The sequence below is a fragment of the Bombus vosnesenskii genome, unplaced genomic scaffold (assembly GCF_011952255.1).
Source record: "Bombus vosnesenskii isolate JDL3184/JDL3185 unplaced genomic scaffold, Bvos_JDL3184-5_v1.1 scf7180000013286, whole genome shotgun sequence".
NCBI lineage: Eukaryota > Metazoa > Arthropoda > Insecta > Hymenoptera > Apidae > Bombus > Bombus vosnesenskii.
In genome coordinates, this window is record NW_022882939.1 from 501,830 (window position 1) to 515,997 (window position 14,168).

Sequence of the window (14,168 nt, forward strand, 5' to 3'; positions counted from 1 at the left end):
CCCATCGATAGAAGGTTTCTTCAGGGTATCTATAATTTGTTAAATTTTATACCTATTTTTACTGTCATTAACTTTGGGTAATTTTACATTCCTCATTAAGATCGACAACTCTTTTTGTAGCTTGTAAATTTAAGCGTCAATTATCTTATGGTGTTTCATTCCATACAAATAACGAAATAAGAAATTTCTATATTAGTCGACGAATTCACAAATATAATTGAATAAACAATGTTTCAATTATTAAACTGCAACTTATATTCTTCCTTTTTCTAATGCGTAACACGAAAAAGAATTCTTTAATTTCAATTTCATAGGAATATTTTATGCGAGTATAAAAACAGCATCTCTTCCCTTTTGTTTGAGTAAGGTCAAGACCCTCGTTTATGAAACGTTTATTTTTTCACGAGAGTCCTTGTATCGATTTTCCTTTGCATACCGTACTTTCCCCTTAACATACATTCGCACCCCTTCACTACAAATCGATATCTTTTGACACACAAAAGGAACTTTTTTCGAAGGAATACTCATCCTCCTATCCTTCCTCTTCTTTTATCGAATTTATACCAAAATCACTGAATAATATTATTTAACATATTTTGATATATTTCTTTTCCTATAATACAACTAATACTTTGATACAAGAAGATAATTCTGCAGAATATTTCTTTCATATAAACTCCACGATTATGAAGATCAGTGGCAGATGTAACAATAACAATTACTTTTCATTCAACTATGTTTGATTATGCATATTTATATTTTTGGGGATATATCTAAAGATAATGGAATCTAGGCAGAGAATTATTTTATCTACTAAATTTTATAAATGAAATACATAAAAATCCGCAGTTTACTTTCTCTAATAATTCTGTAGCATTGGAATTAGACACTTCAAACGAGGTTCTTTCACCTTCAACTAATCGTATAAAATCTGCATCTGATTTTCCACCTTAGAAACACGATTTACAATTCTGCAACAACTTGTGCTCAATACTACCGCTCAAATTTCACTATGATCCTATCAAAAATCAACTGTCTCGTCTGTCAATCGATTTCTCAAAATCTGAAAACATTTGACATACCGTAGAAAAAGGTTCTAACGCACAGAACACACAAAAGTTTTCTATGATAAATGTCGAAATATTTTCACGAATCACTGTGCACAAGTAAGTGTACAACAAACAACGAGCAAAGGTAGTTGAAAAATATAAAGAATTTGCATTTGTGTGAATTTCAGAAAATAGGAAGTGATGTCGAGACACTTGGCGCGATAGTAATTATAATTTCACCCCAGATATGTTTCTTTTATCTTCGGTTGAATTTCTTTTTTCACCCTCGCTACACAAGAAACCGATGCAACTATCGATCCTTGCAAATTGCCCCTGCTGTCAATCATTTTTGCCACTTCTCTCGATATTTTCCCCTCTTCTCTCTTGATATTTTACCATCTCCTTCTCCGTATCTTGCCATAAGTTCAGAAAGGGGGAATTGTATACCTGGCAACCGATGATTCGAAACACACTCGCGCTTCAGACTTCGTAGGAGAATGACGTACGTCAGGAGATCCGACTACTCGTTCATGAAGAAGCTTCTGCTGGTTTTAGGACTCTGGCCAACTCCAAATTCGAAGTTTCGTCTATTTCGAATCACTTTCTTTTATACGGTTTACATCGGTTATCTACTGCTCGAGGTAATCTTAATAATAACTCTTTTACATCTTTTACACTACTGGTTTACATGTTCACACGACGCAGATTTTACGTTTTACACTTTACAACTTTACTGCGTATACTGTACATTCAAATGATTCGATGTAACAAGCTATAATGTTATTATAATTTTATTATGATTCTATTACTACTCGATTTTATGTCGTTGTTATCTGGTCATTTACGTTGGACGAAATTTGTTGATTCTCTTATTTTATTAATAGTGACGGTAATCAGCAGTGATCATCGCAGTGAAAGTGTTTGAATAAACTTTCGCGAAAATTATGTTGTTCTATTTCATTTTGTAGTAACACATCGCATATATATTGCAAAAGTGTCAGGACTCAAAATAACTTTGTCCTGTGTTGGAAGAACGTCAGAAGAAGGGAGATTCGACGAAAACGAGACCAATTTGTGTTGCGAGTCAATGTATCGTTCGGCGAATTTCATTGAACCATGCGAAAGCATTTGATGTGAAAGTGTTCGAAGAATATGTGAATATATAAAAGATCGAATTTGTAATGACGGTAAATTTATCGTGGACGAGAAACACTACTCGAGCTTTCAGTGGAAATTTTTCACGTCGATGTGAATGGACGCGTGAAACACTGAAATTGTTATAATATCGTAAATCCATTTCCGCATATATAATTACGTTTCCATAAACGTCGAAATTAATTTTGTGAAAAGTGTCTGCATATTTCTGGCAGTTGAAAATAGATTAAAATCTGAATTACTTGGTAATCTGTTAGGATTAATAGTTTTAGGGCTACAGCGAGGGGGCCGAATTGATATTTAATTAAATTCGTCAGTTGTGTCTTTAATTATGGAATAGTAATTCTACGTTACACCGATGTAATCCACGAGAGTGCTATATCGCGTATTGATCTGAAATATTCACTTAAACGGAACAGTGTACTTCTTCAAGCATCGCATACGAAAATTATAATTTTCTCAAGCACGCGTATATTTTTAGACAACATGGTTTTATACGTTTGAGTGCGACATCCATTGCACGGCGAATGTTCTGTCCATTTTCGTACAGAATCTGATGATAGTTTCCAAATACTTCTTTCATCATAGACATATGGCTGCCGTAAGTTTCCGTTTGCAACGTTAAATTTGTTATTTAGAAAATTTACAATTTTTATTATTATTTTGCTTTTAACAATTACCATTCAACATTAATAAAAATTAACATTCACTATCGTATTGTTAGGTACATACTTTGTACACAGCGATCGAATTCGACTGGAAATCCTTGAAAAACGATAAACCGAGTATCGAAATTCTTCGGAAATATGCAGAGTTGGTGCATACTATATTGATATCGCTGATGAGTATGAAATTCGTACCAAAACAAAGATTTTCATTTCTTGTATCAATTTTGCGGTGTATAAATATGTATGAATTTCAGTTGCCATATGTTCCACTAGTACTGTCGCCATTTTCATGTATCAGACACTGCCTGTTCTTGAAGTGCCGGAAGAAAATTATACTAGATTCTGGCAACGACCGTTTGCTTTGAAAGCATTAGGAAAAGCTATAAGTTATCCTACTCTTTATCTGATCTCCTTGAATGTATTGCTGAATGCTATAATCTTGACAGCTTTGGAAATAAGTTTTATGGTTTTGTCAGAACACATATGTGGATTGTTCAAAATTACAAGGTAAAAATAAAATTAATCAGTAGATGTATGTAAATCTGTTTTATACTATTACCTCACTATACTATAATGTTCACGTTACGAGTAATTGTTTACATTTTATATATTACATTATATATAGGTACATTTTATTTCATATGTATATTTTATTATTGAAGGATTTTCAGTGGGATTATGTATGTATGTTGGACATAAAATAATTAAGTCGATTGAATGTTTTTCAGCATTTTCTATGAATAATATCAAAAATTAAAACACTATATGTACACTGCACATACCGAGTACTATTTACGATACGGTTTAATTTGTAAACTGGATATATTCTATATTATCGATATTGATCATCAATAGAATAAGACAATTGGAATTATAAAGGCTTCTATTAACCTTCTAACCATGCACGAAGGAATCATTAACAGCTTGGTGGGAATTTTAAATCCAATTGTATAATTTTAATTCTTCCCAACGGAACTGAATATTTTATAGAATTTCACATAATTTTTTTTTTTTAATTAATTTAGGATATTTTTTAATTCTTTAGAATTTATTTAAAATTTCAAGTAATATTTCCCACAAGTGGTAATCCCGGGAAAAAATAATTTTCGCCGTAGGCATGTAATTATAAAATTAATTAATTGTAAAATTATAAAAAAACCGTTAACAATTTTTGTGTCACTTTGATGTTTTTAATATAGCACTATGTTATAAGTATACAATTATAGCATTACTAAGCAACTTGATAAAGGAAAATCACTGAGTGATATCAATGTTTATGAATACTCCACTTCGGTTTAGCTATCACTTGAGGTACGCTGCCAACGAATATATTAAGGAAATTTCTGGATACGAGAAAAATAGTGACATTTACACGAAGATAATATTGGCCGTGCGTGTTCACATAAAAGCGATAAAGTTAGTAGATACCTACGATAATTTCTTATTATATCTACCACGAATTGGATCTAGCCTATTTTAAATCTTTTAAGATATATGCGGGTCATATGGGACATATTTGAGATACATTACGTCATTATAGTGTGTTTTGGTATCATTGGAGCAACCATGGTGTTTGTGAGCGTGAGTAACATTGAATGTTTATGTCAACGACATGAATATTAATTTTTTCATTGCGTGTTAATAATTATTTGGTTTATATAGAAATATATAAGTGGAGTCTTTCTCTCTCTTTCTCTCTCGTTCTCTCTCTCTCTCTCTCTCGCTCTCTCTCTCTCTCTTTCTCTCTAAATATATCAATCGAATTTATGAAAATGAATTTCATTTTGCAATTGAGAATGCCATTACTACATACACCACGTACGATGTCAAAAAACAAATTTTTGAAAATTGATTTTCAGAACTTGAATATTTCACAAAGTAAGTAGTATATTTAAGAGGATAATAATTATCGTATGCCTATAATTTTTACATTATTTCTAATATTATCCTCCTTTAAAAAAGAAAAATGCTTTCTTATTTTTCATTAATCATAAATAAGATGTAAGATACCGTAAGTAATTTGGAAGTCCAAGTAATGAAATTTACAAAATTATTGAATTAGTTCTATCAATCGGTGCAAACGAACGACGAGGGACGAATATTAATGATAATACTCTTCCTTTTGTTATCTTTTATTTGTTACGGTACATTATCAATGTACTTTGGCCAAAGACTAATCGATCACAGTTTAGGTGTCTTTTACGACGCGTAAGTATTCCAATTATCGGATCAGAATATTATTAACCTTATTTCAATAATAGTAATAACGATAATTATATTGTGCATATTTATACAAATTCATACTTTTTTGGAGATGACTAAGGCAAAAGAAATTAAAAAAAGAAAAAATTGTCTAGCGTTTCTTATTTACTTATTTACTTATTTAAGAAAATATTTCTCTTTTATGAAAAAAAGGATATATATAGAAAAATGACATGAATTCTCGTATAAATTTTAGATACAATTCTCATTGGTACAAAATCCCTGTGAAAGCTCAAAAATTGTATTTAATGGTACTCACGCGAAGTGTAAGGGGCTGCTCGTATTCCACGGGCAAACTCTTCGTTTCGTCGTTACAGGGTCTAACCGCGGTAACACGATTTGGTTCTGTCACAGTATAGTCCAATCAATGGAGCTATTGGAATGAATTTGATCTAATCTAACGAAAATTTCTGCATAAATCGCTGTCAAATATTATGGAAAATCAGTAGTTGCGCTTCCTGGAAATTTTCTGCTAAGTTCGATGGAAGTTCGGTGTAGCAAACATGACCACCTTCTCGATACGTTTCTTAAAATATGTCTTCTAGATACGCGTTTTTGTCGTCTCTAGCTGTTCTTTTTTTTTTTTCTTTTTAATACGTACGTTGCAAAATAGTAAGAAATACAGCATGTGTATTATCACGCGCCCGAAATTCATCCTTTGATAAACAAATCAACCTTCATTCATGATAATCTGGATTTGGGATCATCAGTCTAAGTATAATATATGTGCAAAATCAGATCAGCCTATTGCGTCTCACATAATCAGCTTGTTAATTACGACAGGTTATAACAGTTTTCTATCCTGTGACTGCTAAATGAAAGTTTTGCCACTAGACCCAAATTTGTTACGTACACTTTGCCATGCCAGCTATTACGAGCAATCAAAAAAATATCGACGTCTTAGTTTTTGCAACTTCCAGAATTTTCTAAAATTTCCGCGATATAATTAAATTCAAAATTTTCGTAGTTTTCAACATTTAAGAGAAATTTTGCATGCATTGTGGGAAGCCCGGTGAATTAATGCTATGAAACATTGAACGTTGAAATCCGATGAAAAAGCACCGAGTTAATAAGCTCCAAACTCGAAAGCTGGTTACTGTAAAAAATATACTGTACATCGTGTAGAAAATTGAAAGCTATCTTCTGACAAGGAGCCCCTAGTATTTCTTCCACTCTAAATTTAGACTGAGAATCCAAATTCAGATTATCATAAACAAAGATTGATATGTCCTATGACTTTCGGGCACGCACAAATACACATGCTCTTTCTTCGTTTTTTTTACTATTTTGCAACGTACCAATTATTTTTACGAAATGAACAGAAAATATATGACTTTTTGTATGGAAATGCGTTCTTAGGGGAAATATTTAAAGAAACGTGTCAAGAAGATGGTCGTATTTGCTATATCGAATTTCCACGAACTTAGCACAAACTTCTCAGGAAGCACAACCCCAAGTATTCATTTAATTATGACATTTGGCAGTGATTTATATAAAAGCTCTCGTTATATCAAATCAAATCCATCGTAATAGCTCTATTAATTGAACTAGTGTCAATATAAATGCAGAAAGTAGATCTTTGTAAAATTTTTTTCTCACATTACAGGTCACAAACACAACGTTTTCGTATGTTAGGTTCTTCTATTCCCTAAAGAACTAACGTTCTTAAAAAAGCTGATAAAAAATGGAACGAGACATAAATGATGTTTGCCCTAATAACGTTGACATTTAACAGCCTGTTACGTATTATTGATGTTGTTTGCACAATATGTGAAATTATTCTCGACATATTATTGTTTATAACTGTATTTTTGGAAATTAAAAAAGTTGTTGTAATTTTTCTTTTATATTTTTCCCCTTCTTTATGGATTTTAAAATATCTCTATGGTATTAGGTTGTATTTATTAATTATAGGGATAATAGATATTTACTTACGCTCGTGAATATCCTTGAACATTCCATTTAGACTCATCCAATTGTGGGCAAACAAACAGGTGATTTCTTCGAAGTAATTGGAAGTTTTTCCACAAACGGTGGAAAATATGGATTTTTGAAGGATATCCAAATAAATCTGCGAATAAACATCATATTAATCATTTGAAAAATTATTTTGCCAGAAACGGAGGTAACACAATATTCTATTAAATACTTTGTAAATCGTTAGAAATACTGTATTTATATGTACATATACAAATATCATGTAATAGTTATCTATTAATTTAATGCACAAATTTTATGTTATGCACAAAATCGATTTCATCGAATTTAATTAATGAAGATACATATGGAACTATTTATACTCCGTGATAGTGGTCGAAATTCTTATCCGCTATGTCAGGAAGGCATATTGATTTTTCATTCCCCTGTCATAGTTCTCCCATAAGACACCTTTTTAACTCTTTAAAACAGATCAGTAGAAACAAACAACGTTTGGGGATTCTACATTATATGACACTGTCCAATGCCAAACGATCACACCATGATTCGTAAATCTTAATTTTCCATTAATCTGAGAAAATTGGACTTGTACGAAATCCTTCGTAAAATCCACTTTTTCTAACTACGTTAATTGCATTGACACTTTTAAGATGAACTTCTCTTTCAATATATTCACCGCTGTCAATGCATGCTGTACATCGCGTCGGTACAATTATTTAAGCAATACTATGAACAGAACTATTTTATTTTCATTTTTGTGCTTTTCCAGCATTGGCAGACAGATATCAACGTGCCTTCTAAAAATGTCAAGCGATGCGGGCAGTTATTAATGATTTTGTCAATTATTGTAACCAAAAGTACACTTGCCTTTTATTGCAACCTGTTGCATTCGCGTCAAAATTTCTAAAACATTAACGTGGCTTAACGTTCTATTAGTTTGATTATCAGCCATGGATTCTCAGCTATGTCCTCTTCGAGAACAGACTCGTACACACAAGCTCTATGCATCACTGGTGAGGATAGGGAACAACTTGTTGCACAGTGAATCAGGAATGGGCAAGTATAGCGCAGTGGGGACGATCATGCGTGAAACAGACGGACACGGAAGGGAAATTGACGTCATTAAATTTCCATAACATTGGAAACAAGCCATCGGCCGGTTTCCCTTTCCAACTCATTCAAACGTAAAAACACGACAAACGTTTGCACGAGTTCTCACGAAGTACATCATCAAACCCACAACTTCATCCCTAAGGTAAAACATTGTAGAGTTACACATCGGTCGATTAATGGAACTGCAGCTTTTAAAAACCAGCTATTTGTTTCTTCTTCATTTCGCTTACTAGTTGCATTACGTTACATTAAGGTTCTTTAACTTTTCAAACGCATCGAGCAAGTATAATGTATCTGAGTTAATACATGAGATAGAGAGGGGATATGAGAAACTTGTTGCAAGTCCACTGTCATAGACGAGTTTGAGCCTTCCTGTAACGATGGACGATCTGCAAAATCCCCGCTACAGACTCAGTAAGATTTTCTTATGGGTGGTTGGACTCTGGTCGTACGATAATTCGTGGCTAACGAAAATGAAATGATTTTTTGGCGCGGTGATGATGGTCTCTTCTATAACGTGTCCAGTATGTGTCTTTATTTTATCAATTTAGATACTTTTACATTTCCTTTTTTAAGATTCAAGGTTCCTTTTAATTCAACAACTTCGAATTTATAGATAAAGGGCATCGCAGAAATCCTTCGAGACAACTGGTGATCTTTAAAAGTAGCGAGGATGGACGGATGGATGGAATAATTGTCATGAGGAGTAGGCATATCTGGTTGCAAATAGCTGATGTTTCACATATTACGACTACCTGATACAAATCAAATTCGTAAAATGTTGATACTCCTCGACGACTGTTCGTCTTTGTCAAATCCATTGAGCAAAATGACGAAGGAAACACACCAACGAAATATCGCTGTGAAGTTCGCAGCGTCTGCGGAATTACTATCGTTGCGATAAATTTCCTTTTTTCTAACATCCAGAAAAAACTAAGTCCAATCTAAAAACAAGGGAAAATATGCAGAGGGAAAGGAAGTTTATGTAAACTGTAATTTTCTCAAAGTGAACATCTATTACCTATCAATTTCTTGGAGTTAATGTCCTTGGTAAATGCCGCGGAATGACTATAATTTCCATGCATCATAAATTACTTCTATAGACAGACAGCACGACCAAATTCAAGAGGAAACGATAACAGTGGAAATGATAAATCGTAGCGAGGTGTTGTCGGATGATTCCTCGAGTTTTCCCCACAGATGTTCTTCCGTAAGTGAAGCCAGATAGTTTTACATGCAGTACAATACTTATTGTATCCCGCTGAGTACCTTAGGACTCTGGCCATACCACAAGTCGATTTACTCAACGATTCATAGAATGTCCGTCTCTGTCTTTATGCTCGCTTATATAATTTTCCAGGTATACTGAATTCACTATTTTTGTACTCTCAATTTATGTACACTCCGACATTTTATTGCGGATCTACCCCTTACAAATTCGTGAGAAGAAATATGTTACTGTATTAATACTATACAAAAGTGTGGTCTCTTTCTCAACATCAAGAATTTACACAATATGTTTCTAGGTATTATGACTTTTTAAACCTGGTATTACATTTCGAGGTTGCTTCGTAACGTTATCTGCAATCTGTCGAGTTATGGCCTTTTTCATGCGGTATGTCTCTTCCGTATCAATGTTGCTAGCGGTACGTGATGTTCTACAGTGAACTCTGTGAAGTTCAACAAAAGCGATGCATATATATTTTTTCGCGTGGGTATAGACTATATCTTTTTGACAACCCACCACGCTGAAAGATCAACTGGAAGTTCAGATACTGATGAAATACATTGATTATTCTACTTCCGTAATCTCCATTTTCCTATGTATGAAAACATTTTCTATGTTCGTGGAGTTTGTCGCCGTACTCGCAATTATCTGAATATTTCCTTCCGAATATTACGTAAACGTAAAACTGTGAAACTTCGGAAACTTGTGAAATTGACTTTATTCGACAAAACGAGAAATGTCGCATCACTTGCACATGACACAGTTTTGTGTCAGAAATACTGTTCCTTTAATACGATTATATGGTAGATATGTGTTATTCAAAAGAGAAAAATACGAAAATACTTCCGTCTCCACGGTTTCGAGACTAACACAATTTGCTAGTACGAAAATATTCGGATGCGAAGATGTCATGGTATCATTAAACCATTCCCGTTTTAGACTTATGTTGCTCGTGAACTTTGTTCGGAATGTGGTATGTCTTCACTCCGATAACGTTGGATCTGCTGTTGCCTTTGAACGTATCCCTAGAACGTTACTTTTTTTGCTTAACAATTTGTTCTGACGATAGGATAGGGTATGTTAATATTGCATGCATGAATATACTAGTCGTTTATACAATTGGATTGTTGTGTATGGCGGGTACGGAACTGCTGCTGGCTGTGTTTGCCCACTGGATGTGCGGAATGTTCGAGATAACTAGGTGTTACGACCGTTCGCGGAGAGACGCGGTCGCGAGGAAAACGCGTCAGCGAGAGGCGTAACTTCTCGCTACGATTCGGTGAATCGACGCCGCGAAGTAGTCGTTCCCCTGTTTCGTTTAGGATAACAGAGGTAGTTGATATGAATATGACACAGTAGTAAGTTATATTTCACCGTTTATTCCACAACTTATAACGAGGATAGTTACACTGGTGCGTATGTACGAGATGAGTGAGTGACTGAGTGATCTGCGGGTGTGTATACCCGCTCGAAGGATGTTGACCGTTCGAAGGATGCAAAAACAGTACTCTTGGAAGACGATGCTGTCTCGGAGGAGAGCTAAGGATGAGTGTGTCTAGCGCACGGGACCATCGGATTTGTTGGTGCCGATGTTATTTAGGAGAGTGAGGGAATAGGCTTCGTTTTTAATTGGTTGGACGAAGGGTCTTAACCGCCCTCGAGAGAAAGTGGTTAGTGGGAGAAAAGTTGCAGCGTACATGACAAAAACTAACTTTCCCTTTTTCGCCGTGGTAGACAATAGTCTCTAGAAATTCCTCCGAACCAGATGTTTGTTTCGTTTGAAGGACCTTTTCTAGGAAATCTATGTGATTTATGGAAGGTCCTTGAAATCATGGAAGATACGCTGGGAGTATCCGAAGACATCTGGTTGCCATATTGCCAGCGGTGTGTGGCCTCGGCTAGGTAGTGTTACGCGACGTAACACTAGGTATGAATGAAAATGCCGACTTTTCCCCTTTTCATATGATCATTGTGTGCAACAGACACCTTACAACACTTACAACGTTACAGTGGGCATGATGGTCAGGTAAATATACGATATGCAATACAATCGAACAATGCCATTTAAACGGAAGACGTGTTTCACAGCGAACCGTTAATGTTGCTGCCATAGAATTTGAGTAAATTTATTTAATTGCGATTTACCTAACCCTCATTCTCAGAATTTCCTATTTTGCTCATATGTGCTGTATGTTTCAGATGAAGTTGTTTGTATGTATTCATATTTTTTTTTTTTTTTTTTTTTCGTGGAGGAAACATTCATTGGCGCTCCGCGTCCTCCCGGGAAAGGGCGCCGGTTAGTGCCGGATTGGTACCGGCTAAAACCTCGACGTTGATCGTCCTGACGATTGGTAGGAGAGCCCCGAGGCCATCTTTTCATATTGCTGCTGGGGTACTCCTTCGTCTTTTCCCTGATGGTGTAATCGGGAGTCATCCTTTGTTAATTGGACCGTTAGGGGGGACCACTCCTCCTGACGCCAAGCTGCCTGGGCCGTCGTGCGAGTTCGAAGGGAAGACCAGACCCTCTTCGGCGTGATGGCAGTCTCGATGGGTGTTGTCCTCTCACCTTATCTCTCTCGGCGCGCTCCTTTGCGAACATGACTTGCTCGTAGTAGGAGCGGACGGCGATGTACTCTTGTTTCCCCCTCAGTATTGCTTCTACGATCGCCTCTGGGCCAAACTCTCGCCGATGGAGAGTCGTAGGACACGGCGCGGTTCCTCCCACGCCGGGCAGAACTCCAGCGTGTGCTGCGCCGTGTCTTCCTCTTCCTCGCAATGGTAGTACGTGCTAGTTACCTCCTGCCGTATTCTTAGCAGGAACTCCCCGAACGCTCCGTGTCCGATGAGCACCTGCGTCATCCTTTACATCAGTGGTAGCCCGCCACGATCTCTCCAGGTCTCCCAGTTCGATAGGGCCGCTCCAACGGCCCGATGAGGCCACACCGCATCCTCGGCGGCGAGCTGACTGCGCCACCGTTCCCAAGTCTCGAGCCTTGCCTCCCCCCGGACGTCGTGGACCGACTGGCCGGCAGAGGGCGTATACCCGCACGAGCACAGGCCCTGCAGTTGATGGTATACCGTCGCAGCGCTAGGACCTGCAGCTCGAACGGAGAAGACGCCGAAAAAGATATGAGTCCAGTCATATTGACCAGGCTGTCACTGCGGTCCCACTCCCGGGCGCGATCCCACTACTGCCCGCCACGGAGACTTTTGGCTGCTGGGTTTCCCCTCTGGCGTGGTTCGCCTCTCCCTAACCAACCTGGCCATCCTGGATTCTTCGACGAGATGCCCATATTGACGGCGAATTTAGCGCGAACGCCCAGTCAACGTGAGTCACGCCCCAACAGGCACCCGCGCTCTCAGACCTTCCATCATATCTAGCCTTCGAGTAGCCGGATTGCAGGAGCCGCCACACTCCCAGCTATGTATTCATATGGCGACAATCTATTTCAGTTAATCGCAGCTTTCAAATCAATCAAGCGAACAGAAATAGTTACCTCTGTGATAATTCTTATAAATATATCTCAATGCAGTGAAAAGTGCGATTTTTCGCAGGCTGCTGACTGTTTGGAGGTTAATTCAAACGATACAAAGTGAAATTCCTTCTTAAGTCATATTTGTCAAGAAATTGGTGCACGTTTTTAGCTATCGATTGCGAAAAACAATTGCGGATCTGTTCTCGTCAGGTCAGCTCGACGTAAATTTCAGGGACATCCGGCACGTCGTGGACTATCATAGGAATACACTACAGTTGGTATATTCGACTATAATGAGTATTCGATGGTTGATATCTAAGCTGATCCTACTTTATTTTCCATGCATTTCCTGCTGACGTTTCTTGCGGAATTCATCGATTACGCATTATCGAATTACATGCTACATTATATTCCGCCATGTTCTGTGATTGTAGTTTCTTTCTCTGCGTCTTTGCATCGAGTAAGTATCCTTTCATTCCTGCACGTTCTTGGGAAAAGGTAAAATCCTCGATGAATGTAATGTGTGAAATCATTCTCGAAGCTTCTAGATTTTCGCAATTCTTCTTCTGATAGGTGGTACACCGTAAAGTGAAATCTGAAAAGAAATACTATCTGCCATTGGTTATAAATATATATAGATGGTTTATACAAATAACAATTTGTTTTCTATAGAACTCAAATATTTCAAACGAGAGTCAACTGAAATGTGTCCATTAACAGTACTTTTGTTAGAACGAAAGAATTTGCGAAAGAAGATAAATAAGGCCGAACGATTGAACAGAAGTGGAAAATTGACCCTAATTTATCCTATCGTTTTCCAGCTTTCAAATGCTATAACAAGTGCGAATGATGAGTCAGAAATCTTCATCTCTAGTATATTCTTTATCAGTCATGTGGTAATTTTGTACATATGTCACTATTATGGACAAATTATGATAGATTGTAGTTTGGACATGTTCAAGGAACCGTAAGCTCAAATTTGACTAAATATGGTTGTTCTGTCGTTGTCTATTAAATAATTTTCTATGTGTCCAGATGTTTCTATTTACTAATTGAATAACACGATTATCATAATTGTGTATTCTGAGAGATACTACCATATACAGGTACAATTCTACATGATATTGCATGCCTGTAGAAGCGCAGAAGTTGTTACTCCTTATAATGTTGAGGAGCTCATCAGAGATCGTGATAGACCTTTTCGGATCTTTCGTTGCTTCTCGTGTCGGTTTTTCAAAGGTAATTTTTTCAGTCTGTTATTGTATAATCGTTGTCTGAT

At 36.5% G+C, this 14,168-nt stretch overlaps 2 protein-coding genes across 3 annotated transcripts in view; both read left to right on the plus strand.

Annotated features, from left to right (window-relative positions):
• LOC117232324 (mannosyl-oligosaccharide 1,2-alpha-mannosidase IA) overlaps window positions 1-14,168 on the plus strand; it is a 241,561-nt gene that overhangs the window by 145,802 nt on the left and 81,591 nt on the right. The window lies entirely within an intron of this gene.
• On the plus strand, window positions 1,537-3,447 carry LOC117232330. Its single transcript, XM_033491663.1, has 3 exons — window positions 1,537-1,690; window positions 2,686-2,805; window positions 2,929-3,447. Exons 1-3 carry the CDS (start codon window positions 1,547-1,549, stop codon window positions 3,235-3,237), a joined length of 573 nt encoding a protein of 190 aa, XP_033347554.1. The 5' UTR covers window positions 1,537-1,546; the 3' UTR covers window positions 3,238-3,447.